Source organism: Bufo gargarizans, chromosome 1, assembly GCF_014858855.1.
Source record: "Bufo gargarizans isolate SCDJY-AF-19 chromosome 1, ASM1485885v1, whole genome shotgun sequence".
NCBI classification, from domain to species: Eukaryota; Metazoa; Chordata; class Amphibia; order Anura; family Bufonidae; genus Bufo; species Bufo gargarizans.
The window spans coordinates 243,813,821-243,835,256 of record NC_058080.1 but is presented as its reverse complement, the minus strand read 5'-3'; the positions used below and the strand labels follow the sequence as shown (position 1 = coordinate 243,835,256).

The window sequence follows — 21,436 nt, the reverse complement described above, 5'->3', positions numbered from 1 at the left end:
TCGCTAAAAAAAGAACTTATATTGATATGCTAATGACCCTCTAGGTGCTATGGGGGCGTCATTAGCACCTAGAGGATCGGTCTACCTTCACGAAAAAGGCCGCCGCCCAGCGCGTCCCTCCAGCCCGCCCATCTCCTCCGGAATGCGATCAAGCGGACGACTTCTCGCGCATGCGCCGTGCGATTCTGTATTCGGCGCATGCGCAGTGAATGTCCGACCGCTTCCCTGCTCAGACATCTCCACTGCGCCTGAGCCGATAGAGCACTGTGACGTCATCGGCGCAGTGGAGATGTCTGAGCAGGGAAGCGGTCGGACATTCACTGCGCATGCGCCGAATACAGACGCGCACGGCGCATGCGCAAGAAGTCGTCCGCTTGATCGCATTCCGGAGGACATGGGTGGGCTGGAGGGACGCGCTGGGCGGCGGCATTTTGTGAAGGTAGACCGATCCTCTAGGTGCTAATGACGCCCCCATAGCACCTAGAGGGTCATTAGCATATCAATATAAGTTCTTTTTTAGCGAAACAGCTGCCCCAAAAGCTATTATATTAGGATTGTTTGGCAGAGCAGACACTAGCGGATCGCTAGTGTCTGAAAGCTAATTATGTGAAAACGAAGTGGTAGAAACCCTTTAATCCATATGCAAATGAGGGCTCACAAGTGGCCCGGCGCGGTGTTCGGTGTGTAAGAGCCCAGGCTGCTCTGCCTTCTTTTACATTACTCCTCCCCAGCCTCTGCAAGTCCCTTGCGTCAGGCACAGGACCGAACAATATCCAGTGGGTGCGCACTGCATTGTGAAGCCCATTGTGGGCACGACCTCGCAACATGTAGTGCTTAAGCGCCAGCAAAAGGCATGAAACCAGTGACTAGGGCCTGGACCAGAAGCAAACAGGAGGACTTGAGGCCGCCAGGGGTGCACTGTGCACACGCGGGATATTGTCCGGTCATGTGGCTGACACGAGGGACTTGAAGGGCTGGGGAGGAGTAATGTAAAAGAAGGCAGAGCAGCCTGGGCTCCTACACACCGAACACCGCCCCTGGGCACTTGCGAGCCCTCATTTGCATATGGATTAAACTGTGTTTTTCCTGCTGGTGAAAGTCAGAAGAAAATTACAAAGATACCATTTGAATCATGGATAGGAGTGCTAGAGAGCAATGTAAGTGGTGTATAATGTCATATTTTGGTGACAGACTCCCTTTAAGCTGGAGCCACAAAGATTACTGTTCCTGCAATGCTACATTGCAATATACTGAAAGTGAGTGTGGTTGCGTTGTGACCTACAAGTTGGTACAAATGCAGCAGGTGGTGTCAACACCGGGTTTAAACTGACCCTATTCATTTTCATTATGATGTAATATAGCATTGTGACTCAATTATTGTTGGTTGTGGAGCCGCAGTGTATAGCTCTAGCCCTACACCAAAGGTGACAAGTAAGATGACTGTATCACGTCTATTACTATATAGATGGTTTTGTTTGGTTTATTAAAACATCCAAGTCTTAAAGGGGTTGTCCAGGATTAGAAAACATGGCTGCTCTCTTCCAAAAACACAGCTGTCCACAGGTTATGTGTAGTATTGTAGCTCAGCCCCTATTCACTTCAGTGGAGCTGACCTGCAATACCAGACACAACTCATGGACAGGTTTGGTGTTTTTAGAAGAAAGCAGCCATGTTTGTCTAATATTGGACAACCCCTTTAAATAAAAATAAATCAACCTGACGGCACATTCTCTATCAGAAAGACCTGAGAAAGCGGTCCTAAAAAAATGTAAAGGTCCTTTCTTACTTGAAAGATATGATTATTTTAAACGGTATATGGTTTCAGGGAACTGTAAGAAAACTTGTTTTCCTGAAAAACACAGGTATATACATTCTGGGGAGAAAAATACTAATTCACAAGATGTCAACTGTCGTTGTTGTTATCTTCATTGTCTTTGGACTCTGTCTGTGCTGTGTCATCTTCAGACTCAGAATCACTTTCACATTCTTCCCCATCTTCCCATCTTCCCCATCTTCCCGAGTAGATGAATTATCTGCAGAAGCTTCAGCTGTCTCATCAATAGGCACTGCTCCTTTACGCTGAGGTAGAACAGAGAAGAAGGCCTCCTTCCAGTCTCGTTTCTCCAAGAAAGCGAGTATTATCTCAAACACTGCAAGACAATGTTATATACTTCAGGAAAGTCAGATTTAAAACTCAGCCTAACCTGAAAGGGGATGTGTAGTGTTCTTATTTACGATCATGAAAAGGAAGTCATCTCACATTCTCAAAAACTACAGAAGACCTTTATAAAAGAACTTGGTTTGAGATGATAATTTTAATTGGAAATTACGATGTGGAGAGAAATGTAGACAAGTACCAAATATATAGAGACTCACCATGGTTTACAGCTAGAACTTTTCTAGTATTCATTTTCACAAAACTCCCCAGAGGAAGCTGAGCGTGGTTGATCCCAAGTTCCAAAGCTTGTTTATAGGTAATACCCTGCAAAATGTAACATTTACTTATTATACGTACATAGGTTATATGATTGACATGTGCCATTCAAACATTCTGTTCAGTTTATTTTATAAAGCCTCTAATTCAGGAGTCAAAGCTTTGGTTAAATAGCAGAAGAATGTTTCTGTTAAGCCAGAGAAGGGAGTCTGGTTAATCATATACAGTAATGGCTGAAAGTGTTGGCACCCCTGAAATTTTTCTGGAAAATGAAGTATTTCTCCCAGAAAAGTATTGCAATTACACAATTGGAACAAAAAAAAAAAAAAAAAAAAGCGGACATAATTTCACACAAAACTCCAGAAATGGTCCGGACAAAATTGTTGGCACCTTTTCAAAAATGTTGATAGACAATTGAGCATGTGAACTATCTGAGGACTTGAGAACCAAAATTGTGGAAAAAGATCAACAATCTCAAGGTTACAAGTCCATCTCCAGAGATCTTGGTGTTCCTTTGTCCTTGGTGTGCAACATGATCAAGAAGTTTACAACCCATGGCACTGTAGCTAATCTCCCTTGACGTGGACAGAAGAGAAAAATTTATGAAAAGGTTGCAACGTAAAATAATCCAGGTGGTAGATAAGCAGCTCCAATCAAGTTCCAAAGAAATTCAAGCTGTCCTCTAAGCTCAGGATGCATCAGTGTCAGAGCGAACTATCAATCGACATTTGAATGGAATGAAATGCTATGACAGGAGACCCAGAGACTAGGGCTGAAACGATTACTCGATTGAATCAAGTAATTCGACACAAATAAATCCTCAATGCAAATTTTTTCTGCACTTTCTTCCCGACACACCGTCAGGACATAGTGCACTATCAGGACGACAGTGCAGCGCGCGTAGAAGATGGACGAACAGCGCCCCTACAGGAGAGGTAAGTATTTTATTCCACTGGCGCTGGGGACATGGCTAGGAGGAGAAAGTGGCACTAGGGGTGGAAGCCAATGGCACTAGGGGTGGAAGCCAATGGCACTAGGGGGGAGCAGATGAGTTTTTATAAAGTGAAAAACATTCTTTTAATTAGCTTTTTGTTATTAAAGTACTTGATTAATTGTTGGATTAAATCGATAGAATACTCTATTACAAAAATAGTCGATAGCTGCAGCCCTAACAGAGACATAAAAGCTAGACTGCAGTTTGCCAAAATCCTTCCGGGAAAATGTCTTGTGGACAGATGAGACCAAGATAGAACTTTTTGGTTAAGCAGATCATTCTACTGTTTACCGAAAACTAAATGAGGTCTACAAAGTAAAGAACACAGTACCTACAGTCAAATATGGTGGAGGTTCAAAGATGTTTTGAGGTTGTTTTGCTGCCTCCGACACTGGGTGCCTTGACTGTGTGCAAGGCATTATGAAATCTGAAGATTACCAAAGGAATTTGGGTCACAATGTAGGGCCCAGTGTCAGAAAGCTGGGTTTGCGTCCTAGGTCATGGGTCTTCCAGAAGGATAAATGACCCCAAACATTCAGAAGCACCCTCAGATTGGATAGGAACAAAGAGCTGGAGAGTTCTGAAGTGGCCAGCAATGAGTCCAGATCTAAATCCCATTGAACACCTGTGGAGAGATCTTAAAATTGCTGTTGGGAAAAGGCACCCTTCAAATATTAGAACCTGGAGCAGTTTGCAAAGCAAGAGTGGTCCAAAATTCCAGCTGATAGATGTAAGACGCTTGTTGATGGTTAAAGGAAGCGATTGATTTCAGTTATTTCTTCCAAAGGGTGTGCATCAGAAATATTAAGTTGAGGGTACCTAGTAAATTTGTCCAGCCCCTCTTTGGAGTTTTGCGTGAAATTATATCATTATTTTTTTCCCTCAGGTTTTTTTTGTGTTGTTCTAATACACACAAATAAACCAAACATGTGTATAACAAGCATGTGTAATTGCAATAATTTTCTGGAAAAACACTTTCAGTCATGACTGTAGATGTCTACATTGAGAAGATGATGGAAATCTGTTCTAACAAAATCTCCATACTACCTCCATAGGACCTTTCATCAGTTTCTACTTGCTAAATTCACTACCTCACTCAGTAGCCCAAGATTAGGAGATGCAATTGTGATCTTTTTTAACTGATCTGCTCCTCCGTTGCGGCACTGTGCCTCCAGTTTGGTTTTGGCGTTATTCAGTAGCATCAGTACAAGGAGGAGGAGACAACAGCTTTTCTCAAGGCGTATCTCTTTCTCCATGGCTGTGAGCTGTACAATTGCAGCGGACTGTATGTTATACATAGCTGTCTTCACCATTCAGTAATACCTAAGGGGACCCTTTACAGGTAGTTTCTAATAAAAGTACACATATTACAAAAACGCTTCACACGACTGGTCCTACGCATTAAAAAAGAGAAATGACAGTTACAATTTAATGAGGAGTTATGTTATCATGGAAACCAAAACCAAGCTTACCTTATGATGGTTATGATCTACTAAGCCGCCAATAATGTATGCTTTGCTTTCATCTATCTCATGTAGCACATCAGAAGAATCCGATGTAAGGTACACCAGGTCCTCAGGCTTCATTAGATCTTTGTAATGTTCAGACTTAATATGAATATCCTAAGGCAAAAAAAATAGAACCCTTAGTAACGGTCACCTTAAAAGGGTTTTCTGAGATTTTAATATTGATGACCTATCCTCAGCTGCTTCAAGAGAAGGCCACGGATGGTGCTAGCACTGCCTTCCCTTCACTGTTTACCTGCGTCACCGTTGACATCGCAGCAGTGAGCGGGAGTACTTACAAGAAGCCGTCCCATTCACTTCTATGGGACAGCTTGTCCACTTGTATAGGAAGGAACCATCCCATAGAAGTGAATGGGACATCTCTTGTAATCACACCTGCCGACCACTGTGATGTCGACGGTGATCTGATATTGATGACCCATACATGTTTATACAGCGGTCACTAAGCCTTGGGCTGGAGGGGGAGCGCCTCCTTTTTACTGCAGCACTTCAGCCCAAGCTAGCGCTACAAAAAAAGCGCAGGAGTAGAAACCGTGACAAGCGGTCTCTGATCACGTGATCGCCGTGATACAGTGCATCACGGCGATCACTGAAAATGCCGGCAGCAGAGCTGCAGGCAGTAAACTCTCTCCCTCCTCTCATATAAGAGAGGAGGAAGAAAGTCTCATGTGCAAGGATCGGGTCCCCCAGCTTCCCCATAAGGGAAAGCTGGGTCCCGATTCCTCACCCCACCCCCCAGTACCTCACAAAGATGGCGGCGGCGGCGGCCGCCCGGCATAGTTCTTTCTCCTCAGAAGAGGAGAGCGTGTATAGAAGGACTCCCCGATCGGGTCCCCCAGCACCCTGATCGGGGAAATATGGCCCCTAATTAGGTCTGTCTATACATGAAGGCAGAGACTCCCAACTTAACCCCCCAGGCTGCCCATAAATTATTGGAATATCTGGAAAAATGGTGTGGGATCTATTAGCGCCATTCCTACACAAAGGGTACCACGTGTACACTGATAAAAACCTCCATGCTGTAAACACAGGGGCTTGTGGGACAGTCCGTAAAAACAAGATTTTTGTGAAACTCACCTGTAAAATCTATTTATCGCTTAGTTTATTGGGGGGACACAGGACCGTGGTATAGCTGCTTGCTGCCACTAGGAGGCGACATTAGGCTGAAAAGTGATAACTCCTCCCCTGACGGCTATACCCCCTCTAGCATATCAGTTTGTGCCCAAGCAATAGGAGTAGGAGAAAACAACCATACGGTAAACAACCAATAACTGACAAATGCCAGTCGGATCGACCCAGAACTGAGAGCCATACCGGCTCCTCAACGCCAGCTCTGACAGCAAACAAAATTACTGGGTGGGAGCTGTGTCCCCCAATGAACTAAGCGAGAAATAGATTTTACAGGCGAGTTTCACAAAAATCTCATTTTCTCGTTTGTATCATTAGAGGACACAGGACCGTGGGACGTCCTAAAGCAGTCCATGGGGAGGGAAGCAAACCACACGCCCATGGAGAAAAACAACCTCGAGGACGCGTAACACACTTGTGTCTGCCAGACCTTGCTGCCTGGAGCAGCAGTCGCCACCCAGTAAAACTAGGTGAACGTGAGCCCGGAAGACCAAGAGTCTGCCTTCTACAACTGGAAAGCTGCTGCATGACAGAGAAAAACCCGAGAAACGCAGGTCGCTGGACGGGTGGGCCAAGACACAGTGAACAATGCCTTACCTCGGGAGCGGAACGCCCGAGCAGCTGTTAAACGGATAAACCTGGAAAACAGCCCTTGGAGACCAGCAGCTTTGACAAGGACCTCCGGGACAAATTGGTAAAAGTCCGTACAGTGGTAAGCGTTAGTCAGGGACAAGAAACCTCGGAAGCCAAACCACATGGCTGAAAGAAAGAAGAGAAATCCATATCTGTAAGGACGTGGAAGGGCTACTACCTCCTGCACAGAATGAGGATACTGGGCGGAGCACTACTTTATGTTCCTGCTAAAAGAAAAAAAAAAAGGTACGAACAAGAAGGCATATTAACTCCGAAAACTGCCACCAAAATGCTGGCTCCTGGCCGCAACTGTGGGATTAGAACTAAACTCCAGTTCGCTGGATCCTTCTCTGGCCAAGGGAACGCTGCCTAGGAAGCTGAATATTAGTAGACTAATGACCTTACAGTTGTAGGGGCTTGTGGCGAGATTTCTAGCGAGAAAGCTGCTTGAGAACCACAGAGAAAAAAAAAGCGCCTGAGCCGGGAATGTCCCACTGCAGGCCAAAGAGCCAATACCTCGGAGAAAGGTAAAGGCAAATTCAATGAGGGCATCATCGGTGATAGGAAGCCCCGTCAGTGACCCTAAATCCACCACGTGTCAACCCTGCCTGGAAAGGCGGATGAGTGGCAGGAAGACGAGAGGAAAAAAAAAAAAAAAAAAAAAAAAAAAAAAAAAAAAAAAAAAAAAACTCTTGCCGGGTGGAGAGCGAATACAGCGTCCAACACCTCCACCGTACCTGAGAAACGCTGGGTGCGTGGAAAAATGGAGACGGCTTCCAGAGCCGTACCACCTATGGCAACTGGACAGCCAGACAGAGGAGAAGGCGAACAGTAATCCAGCTCGAGGAAGGACAGGGAGGAAAAGTGTTCCCTTCCCCCGGGACAAAACCCTTAATAGCGGAGCAAAGGCGTGACGGACACATGCTCTAGCCATCATGGGAGACTCTCAATCCACCACTGGAATAAGCCGCGAAAGAATGACCACCGTTGGCTTCAGAAGAGAGGTAGCACCGATGGTGTCACAGCATCAACCATTAAAAATCCAAGTCCCGCATATAACGGCAACCTAGTGGTTGACGAGTGCCGCAGGGACTAAGCTACCCAGTAGGACTCACTCGAAGGTAGGTGCTGATCAGCAATGGCAAATACGCCATCGCCACGCCTGAGTTGACGTCAGAAGGACAACCTTTGCAGAGCGACATGCACTCATAGGTAGTGTAAACCAGAAAGAGGTCAGAGCAAAAGCCCATTGCCTCTGAGACTGACGCACTACAGAATTGATAGGCAATGCAATACTGCGCCTGAAGATGAGGCCATACAAGGGAAGCCACAAGAGTAATGCTAACGCCATACTCCATCGGAGGCCGATTCCCGTGTCCGAAGAACCCATTACCTGATGAAAAAGCTGTGCAGCAGGAATCCTAGCATGTAATGGTGACGCAAACACCCCTTGTGCAGTAAGAGCTACCGCATGCTCCGCCAGCGTAATATGAACAGGGCGCTGAACAGGAGCAACCGACGAAGCAGTGGCAGGGTAGAACCCTTACCCGAGGGGGCTGCCCTACTACAGTGATTGCAATCCTCTAGCTCTAGCGGGAAGACTTTCCATGCGAAGGAAAAGCCCCTTGTACTGGTCACTGCAGAGTGCTAGCATAACCCTCTCACCTGGATAAGGGAGAGTGGTGAACAAGAATCCATAGACAATGGAATACTCCGCTTGCCAGATCGTAAACACAGCATTCTGGATAATGTGATTGACTTGAACGGTGGATGCCCATGGGGATGGGGGGGTCTCTAGGACCCATACGTGTGGCTGGGAGACGCCCCTGAAAGCACAAAGGTAGACATTCTCGTGCCCCGATCCCGAGCCGGAAGAACAGACGGATACAATCTGTAAGTAGTCATAGAATCCAGTGGCCGTATCCATGTGCCACTAGAAGGAGAGTACCAGAGGTACCGACTGTTGACACGGACCACTTTGACGGAAGCCAGGCATCTAGTGTCATGGCAAAGTTAAAAGATAGCATGCAAAAAATGCTAGTGATTCCCCCGTAAAGGAACCTTTGTAGAGGGTAAGCCTGTGATGGCAATTGACTGATGGAAAAGCATCCAGTGGTAGTGCGATCCTCCGGTTAAGAAGGTGGTAGCACGATAGCCAGAAACACAATCCATAGAAGTGGGGGGACTACGGTAAGCACTGCACTCAGTGGCAGAGCAATCACTCGACCTATGACAGGGAGTAACGTGTTCAGCAAGTACTGTAATCCGAGGTAGTGCAAGTACCACACCTACCAGAGGGGGGGGGGAACGCATAGAGCAGGAACGAGTTCAGTACCCGGCAGGAAGTGTCTATTACGTCACCCCAGTATGCCATAATGCCACCCATACAAGAGACTAATACATATAGACCGTACTGTGCATAGTGGGACTGCAATCCCGCAACCCACAGAGCTGGGGACGCCTATGGCTGGCATTGAGACCAGTGCTAGTGAGGTCAGGCCACCTAAGGAAGGAGGTAGTACATAAAGGTAAGCACTGTGACCAGTAAAAGTGCAAATACCGCCTATGGAAGGAGGTAAAGAATACACTAGTACCGTAATCTTGGAAGATTGAACAGGCTTCATGTCAGAATGTGAATAACTGACATCCAAATTTTGCAGGTGGAGCATTATCAACCAAACGGCCCGGAGGGCGGATTGGGAATCATCCCGATGTACTCCACTGGATTTGCACAGTTGGAGCATCATCAACCAAGCAGCCTCAGAGGGCGGATTGGAAATCCTTCAGTGTATTCCACTGGATTTGCACAGTTGGAACATTATCAAACGGCCTCAGAGGGTGGCTTGGGAAACCTTTAGATATATTCCACAGAATTTTTGCAGGTGGAACATTATCAACCAAACGGCCCGGAGAGTGGATTGGGAACCAACTAGGTGTACTCCACTGGGTGGCACCGTCTGAGCATCATCAACCAAACAGCCTCAGAGGGCGGGAATCCTTCAGATGTACTCCACTGGCTTTGCCCAGGTGGAGGACTATCAACCAAACTGCCCGCCCGGGCGGGGGCGGATTGGGAACTGTGAGAAATTCTCCCCTATCCGGGAAAGACCAGGCCCTGGGCATAGAGGGTTCGGTCTGTGAGGAGGGCAGGCCTGTATGGGCGCATTTTTTATTTAAAAAACAAAATATAATAAATAAATAAAAATATATTATTTATTTATTTTTTCATCCAGGTGCCTAACTGTAAATGAACAAGGGGCAGGAAAAGCTGCACACCGCAATATTAAGGCACACCGTGCCTGCAGATATATACCCAGGGTAAGGGTAATATAGCCACCGGATTAGGAAGGGTTAAACTGTCTAAGGATCGGGGTGGAGCCAGCTGGCTCCCGATTCGCTCCATAAAATGGACCCGCCTCTTCATAGTTGAGGGTGGAAGTTGCGGCCTAGGAGGCCACAAAGACGGGAACTAAAGTTTTATGCCGGCTGACTGGGACTCACCGCCAGCTGAAACCGCGGTACCTGGATCGGTGCAAGCATGATGCCGCCTGTGCCCACCGGCCGCGGAGCCCGCCCCGTGGGCTGGGGAAAAAAGCATGGCCGGGTAGAAACGGAAGGCCCGAATGAAGCCGGGGCCTACATATTGTGGTGCCCGGCCGACCGGGATCTCCGCTCCGCCGCAATCCAGGCTCGCCGGATCCGGGAAACAGAGGGACCCCGAACGGCACTAGTAGGCGCCAAGATTATACCGGCCTAAAAAGGAACGTGCGTGACCGACCGGGGAGCCCGCCCGGGTGGTCTAAGAAAAAAAAGGAGGAACGGAATGGAGCGCAGCGCGCCAGTTTCTGAGAGTCCCTTGCCTGGAGCCAAGCTAGGTCAGAGGGGGTGGGAGGAGACCACACTAGAGGGAGAACTAAAATGCCGGGGATTAACTCCTTCATTGCCGCATTACGTGGTGACATGAGGCGACTGGTGGAGGACTCGCGGCCTCCTTAAGAAAGGGCCATGGTGTGAGGGGGACAGAGAGGGACAGTAATACTCACCTGTCTTCATCTGTGGTCTTCACCCTTAGTCTTGTACCAGCAGGGCCACCCCACGACCGCTGGCACCAGGGACAGGGGTCCAGGCAGAGAAGGTCTGTGGAGGAGGTGGCCCTCTTTCTGGCGGGAAGCAGGGGAGCGAGGCTGCCCTGGTCCGCTTTGTCTTCTTGTGAGAGGCAGGGCGGTTGAACAAGCAACACCGGCCAGCCTCCCAGGCGTGCCTGTGCCCCATCCATGAAATCTGTGAAAAATAACCAAATTAAGAAAATCAAAAAGGCCACCCTGCAAAGCAGGGAGGTCTGCCTCCTACGACACTAAGCTAAAAACTGATATGCTCTCTCCAGGCTAGAGGGGTTATAGCCGGCAGGGGAGGAGTTATCACTTTTCAGCCTAGTGTCGCCTCCTAGTGGCAGCAAGCAGCTATACCACGGTCCTGTGTCCCCCAATGATACAAGCAAGAAAATAGAGTGGGATACCCACAACCGCTGGTGTCCAAGAGTTTGGAGAAAGGAGCATCCTTCGCCCTTGCAAGTGACCAGCTGCTTGCACTGAAGTGGAAGGACAGGAAGGATGTCTACATGCTGGCCACCGTGCACGCAGACACCACAGTGGCAGTTAGGGGGAAGGGGGGCTACTGCTGACAAATACAAACCGGTCTGTGCGACAGATTATAATAAAATTTATGGGAGGTGTAGACCTCTCGGACCAGGCACTTCAACCCTACCTGGTGAAGCAAAAAACCAGGGCCTGGTATAAAAAGGTAGCAATCTACCTCGTTCAGATTGCTACCTATAAGGGCTGTTTCACACGAGCGGATGCCGTGCGCGACATCCGCTGCGTGAATGACAGCCAAGACCCGATGCGGACACCAGAAGCACGGAGCATTAAACATGATTTATAATGCTCAGTGCCTCTCTGTGATCTCTTTACTACGAAATCACTGTTACTGCTCCATGCTTCTGCTGTCCGCATCGGATCTTGGCTGTCATTCACGCAGCGGATGTCACGCACGGCATCCGCTCGTGTGAAACAGACCTAATAGTTTTGTTTCATTTAAAAAGGCCCAAGGAACCCTCAACTTCCTTGAGTTCCAGGAGAAGGTGGTTAAGAGTCTCCTGTTTGAGTCCCCCGCACCTGGGCAAGCCTTTGAATCTGACGATGTTCGGAGGCTTTCAGAACACCACTTCCCTCACCCCGTCCTTGCCACTGCCAGCAAGACATATCCTCAGAAACGAGAGTGTGTAGCAAACACAGAAGGAGGAGGGAAACCCGGTTTTACTGCCCCAGTTGTCCATCTCAACCAGGCATCTGCAATTACCCCTGTTTTGAGACGTACCATACGGTTGCTAATCATTAATTTTATTTAATACCAAAAAGGGTGGGTGGGGGTCTTTTCAGGAAGTCAGTTTATTCTCATTTTCTGTTTAGTTTGAGGGCTTTCTGGGGAGGGAGGAATCCTTTGGGGATGGGTTGTAGAGCTAATATTTTTTTTTCAGACATTGGAACAAATTTTACTTTTACTGATTTGTTTTCTTAATTTCATTTTTTATGACCTTGTCCTGCCACATAAAGCTGTTAATTCCATTCACATTACTGTATCATGATATTTTTTTTATTTGGAGGATCTCTAATGATTGAATTGTTCCTCACCAGTACACTAAGGGCTTTGTTAAATGTTTTTTGTGGACCTCTTACATCCCACAACACATCTAGAAATACTGACATAATTTTGGGAATTAGTGATCTATTACTGTTCCTACAGATGGTCCTGGACACTGTCCTTTTATATAGTCTGACTTCTCCACAACGCAACTGATGGTCCCAACCCCATTTATAAGGCAATAAATCCCACTTATTAAACCTGACAGGGCACACCTGTGAAGTGAAAACCATTTCAGGTGACTACCTCTTGAAGCTCATCTAGAAAATGCCAAGAGTGTGCAAAGCAGTAATCAAAGCAAAAGGTGGCTACTTTGAAGAACCTAGAATATGACATATTTTCAGTTGTTATGTATATAATTCCACATGTAATAATTCATAGTTTTGATGCCTTCAGTGTGAATCTACAATTTTCATAGTCATGAAAATAAAGAAAACTCTTTGAATGAGAAGGTGTGTCCAAATTTTTGGTCTGTACTGTATGTCAGACCAGAACGCTGCTCACAACCGCATCAAAATGACAGAAATGTGGGACAACTGCTTTGTTGGCGAGACAAAGTCATATGTACAGGCAAATGCCTTTTAAGAAATCTGCCTCCCCTATAAGTGCGCAGCTTCATATCTCATCTGTACGCACCACAAAGACTAGAATGTGGTGGATTTCTAAGACCAAAACAGGGTTACCCATCAAAAAATATTTTTTCTCCAATTTCCTGTGAAAATGTTATGAACAATTTGAATAAAACCATATATACTCATTATTTCATCCTATAATAATTTTGCATTTAGCATGCTCACTACACCACTAGATGCAGGCTTTAAGGGATCTAGTTTTTAAAATGGGGTCATTGATGGGGGACTTCTATCATTTTGCAGCTCAACACCATTACATATGTGCAATGGGGCCTGAACCATTTTCAGTTTATTATCTGAAAGCCCCCAGGTGCTCCTTTATGTCTGGGCCCTGCCGTGTGTCAAGACATAAGATTGGGGACACAATGGGGATATTTATGAAGACAGGATAAACGGGGTGATACATTTTGGGGTGTACTTCTTCATTTTCATGTGCAAAGTAGAAAAAAAAGTCTTTAAATTGACACTTGTGTGTAAAAAATGAAAATTTTATTTTTTTCACATTCTTAGCATTAATTTCTTTAAAAAACTAGGGGGTCAAAACTCATTACACTCATAGATGAATATATTAAAGGGGACTAGTTTTCAAAATTGGGTCACTTTTGGAGGGGGGGGGTATATTATTCTGACACTTAAAAGCCTCTGCAAACTTGGCTTGTTGCAGGAAAAAAATATGTACTTCAAAAATTGTAAAATTAATGTTAAAATGGTAAGTCTCCTAAATATAAAAAAAAGTTAAAGTTTTTGGCAAGTGCAGCCAAAATAAAGTAAAGATGTGGAAATATATTTCTGATTAAAATAAAATGTAATATTATTTATGTATATATATTATAAATAGGAAAATATGGCAATTTTTACAAATTTTCATAGATTGTTGTTAAAAGGCACCTGAGGGGTTAACTGTTGCTGATCTGCTGCCGGCACCCGCCTCCTGTATTAAAGGTTAATTATCATTCGTGGCGCAGTGCCCCCCCCAGTATTAAAATCATTGGTGGTAGTGGCAACAGGGTCCCCTCCGCTTCTCATTGGTGGCAGGGGCAGTTCTGATCGGAGCCCCAGCAGTGTAATCCTGGGGCTCCGATCGATTACCATGGCAGCCAGGATGCTACTGAAGCCCTGGCTGCCATGGTAACATCCCTGATGCTGTGTGCACAAAGCACAGAGCAGCAGGGACAGTGTGAAGTCCTATTCACCCTGATAGAGCTCTATTAGGGTGAATAGGACAAGGGAAAAAAGATCCTAGGTTCTTGCCCCTAAGGGGGCTAATAGTTATTAAATGAAAAGCTAAAAAATAAAAAAAAACATTAAAAAATATTAAGTTTAAATCACCCCCTTTCCCAATTTTACATATAAAATATATAAACATATCGCCACGTCAGAAAAGTTCAAACTTAAAATATTTTTTTTTAAAAATGTATGCGGTGAACGCCAGAACAGAAAATAAAATAAATAAAAAAAACTGTGCAATTCACCATTTTTTAAAATGCACATGGCTTTTTTGGTGTTTTTTTTTTTTTGCGTGGTATCGAATGGTATTGAGTATTGCAATATTTTTTTATGGTATCGAAATGGAATAAAACATTTGGTATTGCAACAACTCTAACTAGCATCTATTTGTAGCATGGAATACTCTGACCACCGGAATAAGACATAAATGTTTGATTGACTCTCACCGATCACCACCATCCATACGGGGCAGCTCTTCCCATTCAATCTCTGGACTCTGGAACATGGGATCCCTAACAATCAGAGTTGGCCTATTCGAACAACAAGCAAACCGTCTATGTTTGAGAACCCCTATAACTGCCGCTTGCAATTAGACCATAATTGGTTCATCTACTTAGAAATTTTTGTTTTACCTTTAATAACTGCAAACACGATATTTACCACATCTGAGAATGTTTGCATTTCTTTAATAATACACTGACCTTCCAATTGATCCATCCCTTGTCATATTCATCCATGTTACTTTTCAGTTGTCCACCATGGCTTGTGAGATAAAGCTTCAAGGAAGTAAAATAATTTCAGTACTACTGCAGAAATCCATACATGACATGAGAACTTGAAGCACAGAAAACAGCATAAATGCACATACAGTACATATTATAAGATTAAAGGCTATGGGCAACTTTGACACGGAAAAATTATTTTCTCATAAGTTGTGGTTATCTTGAGCTACAAAGTTGAATAAGTTTTCGTTCCTTCATTAATTTTCAGACTCCCTGATATTCAACCTGGACCAAGTTTCGGACATGTGGTTATGTCTCTCCCCAGTAATACTGGATTTGAGGTCTGTGCTGATGCGGAATGTATGATTTCCCTGATCCTCCCCCTGTGGGTGCTCTCTTCTATATTTACAATGATACACAGCCCATATGATTCACCTCCTCCCCCTTCATACTGCCTTGTGTGTATTTTCCTTCCAATCTACTGGTCATGTGCGCTGCTTTACTTGGATGCTTTCCACTCTCTCCACACTCTAATCTGTTATGTACAACCTCTTCCCCCTCCCTGCTGCTATCTCAAACACGGAGAGGAGAGAAGAGAGGGAGAACAGAGCCAGCTACAATGTGCTGTTGGATTAAGGTCAAAAGCAGCAGGACTGCCAGTTGTGTGAAGGAGTTACACACACTAGGGATCGACCGATTATCGGTTTTACCGATATTAGCGGCCGATATTGAGGATTTTGACTGTTATCGGTATCAGCATTTATTTTGCCGATATTCCGATAACTTATTGGGAACACAGATCAGGCTGCTCTCAGCAGCACAGGGGAGAAGGAAGCAGTGTCTCCCTCCCCCTGTGCTGCTGCTGCCAATTGGAGGACAGGGGACAAGAGAAGGGGAGGGGCTGTGGCCACTGCGCCACCAATGAAGAGAAATCTCTCATTCATTCAAATTGAACAGGAGGCGGGAGCTGCAGGATCACATAGCCGGCTCCCGACCTCTATGAGCTGTACCTGCGATCCTCGTTTAACCCCTCAGGTGCTGCGGATCGCAGCTACCGCTCATAGGAGGTCGGGAGCCGGCTATGTCATTCTGCAGCTCCCGCCTCCTGTATATGAATAAATTAGAGATTTAACTTCATTGGTGGCGCAGTGCGCCCCCCCCCCCCAATATTAATCATTGGTGGCGCAGTGCGCCCCGCACATTAAAAACATTGGTGGCGCAGTGCGCCCCCCCACCAGTATTAATCATTGGTAGCAGTGGCCACAGGATCCCCTCCTCCTCCCAGCAGTGTAACCTGGGGCTCCGATCGGTTACCATGGCAGCCAGAACGCTATTGAAGCCCTGGCTGTCATAGTAAGCTCCATGCTGCTGTGTGCACAGAGCACAGAGCAGCAGGGACAGTGTGATCTCCTATTCACCCTGATAGAGCTCTATCAGGGTGAATAGGACAAGGGTTCTAGTCCCTAAGGGGGCTAAACATTATAAAAAAAAAAACAAAAAGTTAAAAAAATAAATAACCAAAATATTAAGTATAAATGAAAAAAAATAAAAAAAATAAACATTACAAAAACAAAACTACACATTAACAATAAACATTAATTTTCAGCAGATTTGTGTAGGAATTTTTAAATGAAAATTCCCAGAATATCGGTATAAATTATCGGCCTGAAAGTTCATAAATTATCGGTATCGGCCCTAAAAAAATCAATATCGGTCGATCCCTAACACACACTCTAAAAAAAACAAAAAATGTGGTATCTAGGAATGAAACAACAAAAAAAAAAAAAGAAAAAAAAAAAAAAAAGTGCAGAGTTGTCACTAGCTTTTAACTACCCAATGAGGTAAATACTGTAATTCCGATGCATTTTCGAGAGTTCTGTGTTTCTGGCATACAAAAATGATACATCCCTCACTAGATGAGCTGTGTTCAACAAGCACTCCATATGTGGCAAGTGCCAGTGCCACAGCTTCTGGGTCTAAATATACCCAGTGCAACTCTGAAGGAAAGATCAGAATTGTCACTGCTGTTTTCACACTGTAAGGGAAATCCACGCAGTCAATCCGCATCAATTGGTGCGGATTTTCCTGTCCCCATTGAACTGAATGGAGAAAATCCAGACAGGAAAAATAAAATAAATTAACATGCTGCGGATTTTAAAATCTGCACCGTAGGTCAAAATCCGCAAAAAAAAAAATAACTGCATCATGTGCATAGGAATTTCAAATGCTCATAGAATACAATGTACATGACCTACGGTGCGGATTTTCCACACGTAGTCCTGATAATGTGCACTTAGCCTTAGGCCCCATGCACACGGCCGTGTTTCACAGCCGTGTGCGGGCCGTGGAACCGCGGCCTGGATCCCTCCTGAGAGCAGGAGCGCACGGCGTCACTGGTTGCTATGACGCTGTGCGCTCCCTGCTGCCGGCACAGTACAGTAGTACACTGGTATAGATCATACCAGTGTACCACTGTATTGCGGCGGCAGCAGGGAGCGCACGGCGTCATAGCAACCAGTGACGCCATGCGCTCCTGCTCTCAGGAGGGATCCAGGCCGCGGTTCCACGGCCCGCACACGGCTGTGAAACACGGCCGTGTGCATGGGGCCTTAATGTAGAAAGTTTACCTGAACAGGATGAACTGCCCTACGATTTTCAGCATAGCACCTCCGTATCTGTTTGTTTAACTTTTTCACATCCTATATGAAAAAAATAAAAAATAATAATAATGTTCCAAACAGGAGGAAAAAAAAAAAAGACATAAAAAAAACCCACACAAACACTGCAGCTTACCCTCAATGCCATTAATTCATCAAAGCTGCAATCAATGACAAGGCGCACTTTACTGGGCTGGATCTCTCTCCGCACTCTTTTATTGGGATTTTCTTCTACACTCTGTGCTACTTGCGCCTGGCGCACCAGTTTTCTTTTTTGCCTTTTCTCTTTTCGCTTCTGCCTAAAAGTTAAAGTACCGTAAGCATAAACTAGAAATTAATGTGAATAACATTGTACGAGTGTTAAAGGGGTTTTCTGGCACTTAGATATTGATGGTCTGTGCTTGGGGGGAGTCTGACACCCCATACCCCTACCGTTCAGATGTTTCAGGCAGCTGCTGGCACCGGAAAGCAGATAGAAGATAAAGCCGGAAGCAAAAAAGTTACATCCACTGTGTAGTGCCCATGATGTGTAGACCCCATTCATGAGCTGCAGTGTGCCAGAGCTGGAAACTACACCGTGGACAAAGCCTACCATTCACTGGATAGTTTCCAGCACCTGCCCAAAACAGCTGCTCTCACCCAACCCTGCCAGAACAAGCATTACATATATTCGATACAGACAAAATCGAAGATCATAAAAACTGATGTCGTGAGTCAAAAGAACTCCCATAGAAATAGCCTGTATTCATGTATGGGTGTAATCTGACCAGTATACTAATCTCATATCTATACCGCTATTCCTTATTCTTATTTTTACTTCTTAGTGCATGGCGAAGAAATTATTTTTTTTTGCAGTCTGGAAGATCATCTCACTATCCAATCATATGGTCTGCAGGGTGACATGGTCACAATAGGTCTTATTACAGACCACCCAAACATGATCCACAGCCGAGAAGAAGGTGGATTCTCTCTGGCGCTGGGAATTATAGGGACTGTACAGGACTGGAGAAACAGGGCTGCTTTCTTCCAGAATCAATGTCATATATGTATCCATGGCTTGTATCTGGTATTGCAGCTCCGCTCAGCTGAAGTGAATGCAGTGCAATATCACACACAACATGTGGACAGGAGGGATGTTTTTGGAAGCAGGTAGCCATGTTTTTTTTAATCCTGTACAACTCCTTTACGCTGGGTTCAGACCTGAGCGTTCTGAAACGAGCGCTCTGTATGCGCGATTGTACGGGCGTTTACAATCGCGCATACAGAGACTGGCGTTCACACATTGTCGCGCGTTCCCGAATTTCTATGTGCGGGAACGCGCGACAAACGCCCAAAAAAAAGCTCAAGCACTTGTTTGAGCGTCGGGCGTTTTACAGCGCGATTGTACGCGCTGTAAAACGCCCAGGTGAGAACCATTCCCATAGGGAATCATTGGTTCTTGCCTGTTGTGCGTTTTACAGCGCGTAGGAACGCGCTGTAAAACGCTCAGGTGTGAACCCAGCGTTAGGGTACAACCATGAGTCTGATTTTCTACAGCATGCTGTGGTTTTCTCTCCAGCCAAAAATACTGATCACTTGCAGGATCCGGCATTAATTTATATTGAAGTGTATTAGTGCCGGAACTGGCATTAAGTGTTCTGGCAAAATAGACCCAACTTTCTGGTTGCGCATTAAAAATGCTAAAAAAATTAATACCGGATCCGTTTTTTCCGGATGACACCGGAGAGACGGATCCGGTATTGCTGCAAGTGTGAAAGTAGCCTTACACTGTGGATTTTCTTGCAGGATGTGGTTACTGTAAAAAGATGTGTATTTGTCGCACACAAGACTGCAGCTTCACATCTACAACGCTCATGTCCCATGTGAATGTACAGGGTGGTCTCTGTAGAAATCTCCATTTAAAAGGGGTTGGAGCCACAGTGGGGTTTACACTCACCCAGTCCACCCCATATAGTTCCATCGCTCCACGATGCCTCCGCAGGTCCCTGATGTCTGAGAATCAACATTCCGATTGATGGCTGCAGCGGTCACATGCGGTAGCGTCAACAGGATGTTGATTCTCAGAGACCCAGGACCTGCCGCAACCTAGCGGCAGGGACTGGGTAAGTATGAACACCACCGTGGGTCCAGCCACTCTGAAGGGGTCCAATAAAAAAAAAAAAAAGTTAGATAACCCCTTTAACAATTATAATAATAAAATTTCCTTTAACCAGTTCAGGACTGAGTGTTGACCATATACATCTGGAGGGACTTCGCTCAACGAAGCCGCTGCCAAGAGTCTGCGGTGCATCAGGCTGAGCCTAGTGCGCAGGATCTGGCAGAGGGACGGGAGGATTGAGGAGGCGGCGCTGAGGAAGGCGGCGATTAAGACTGGGAAGGCGGCGCTGGGCACCAGATGGCGATGGGTGCGGCCAGGCACCCGGTATTAACGGAAAACCCCTTGGGCACCTTAGATAGGTGATTGACAGGTTATAAAAACCTGTTTTTTGGGCTAATAGAGCCACAAGCAGGTTTAATAAGGCCAGTTTAGGATTCATGTTATTAGTACGGGCATGGGCATAGGTTTAGCTTATAGGGCTAAAATCTCTTGCCGGAATCCCTTTAAATAACCAAACAAAAGTTATGGCTTTCAAAGCCACTTGTACTGAAAAGAACAAACAAAATCCATGCAGCATCTTTTGTTTTTTTTCTTTGAGCGCCTTCACACGCTGCAGAATTTCCTGTGACTGAAAATCAGTTCCATTCATCTCAATGGGGGTTGCAGAAATCCATGTGCCTGCTGCCCCATTTACGTGAATACAATTCTGCAATAAAATTGGCGCGGTGTGAAGACACGCTTACTGTGCCCCAGACTGCACTTTTCTATACAGTAGGGAAAAAAGTTATGCTATAGGCCCTGTGTATGCCAATGCATGGAGACCTATGGATACACTCTAAGGGGCAGATTTAGCCTAGCCCACTGGCGTACGCCAGGCTATGATAACCAGGTGCAGAGCTGGATGCTGCGCCGAATGTATGACTAGGCATATGCCCCCTGGCTGGTGCAAATTTCAGCGTTTCTTCCAAGACAGAAAGATGGGGCCACCGGAATAACAGGAAAGTGGCAAGGCCAGCGGAGTAATGGCACTTTTTTGCACAAGTGCCATTGAAAATGTTGCAATCGCCACAAAAGTGACATTATAATGATAGATGTGGCCCACTGTGTGCGCCAGGAGCTTTCTTGGCAGTGAAAGTGCGAACAGAACAGGACGTACTTTCGGAGCTCTCGCTGGTCTTCCCATTGCTTTTGTCTGATCAGTTTCTTCATTTGCCTCTTTGACATGACGTCGGATCCTTTACAGCCATCCACAGGAGATCCATTCTGTGTCCTGGCACATTCCGGATTAGCAGGGGCCAGGCGATCGCCAGCATTTGCGGACTGTATGGTAGATGTACTGCTCTCCGAGGTGAGAACTGCAGGCTCGGTGTCCATTATGAGTTAGCGGTAAATGTTCCATGCAAACCTACAAAACAGTAAGGTGTGAAGAGTTCTACACAATGACAGCAAGCAGAGATCTTTATTGATACAGAAAATCGGAACCCCAATCGATCTGATGTCAGATGGAAGATAAATCTGCTATAAAACGTCCAGCTCCTGTCAGCTTGACAAGTTGTGCAGAGACATGCGGTAACGCTGCGGCACCGCCCTATGGGCCGATACATATGTATACAGTAAGTGGATATATTACCTTCACACACACCGGCTGCTGCATGCAACGTGCTGACAGGAACACAGCATCTCCG

At 45.7% G+C, this 21,436-nt stretch overlaps 1 protein-coding gene across 1 annotated transcript; it reads right to left on the bottom strand.

Moving 5' to 3' along the window:
- Positions 1-1,154: 1,154 nt before the first annotated feature.
- On the bottom strand, positions 1,155-21,436 carry TRMT10A (tRNA methyltransferase 10A). Its single transcript, XM_044275815.1, has 8 exons — positions 21,382-21,436; positions 20,908-21,156; positions 17,790-17,952; positions 17,624-17,695; positions 14,976-15,050; positions 4,901-5,050; positions 2,377-2,482; positions 1,155-2,150 (listed from the first exon to the last, which is right to left on the bottom strand). The coding sequence occupies exons 2-8, from the start codon at positions 21,123-21,125 to the stop codon at positions 1,894-1,896; spliced, it is 1,041 nt and encodes a 346-aa protein (XP_044131750.1). The 5' UTR covers positions 21,126-21,156; positions 21,382-21,436; the 3' UTR covers positions 1,155-1,893.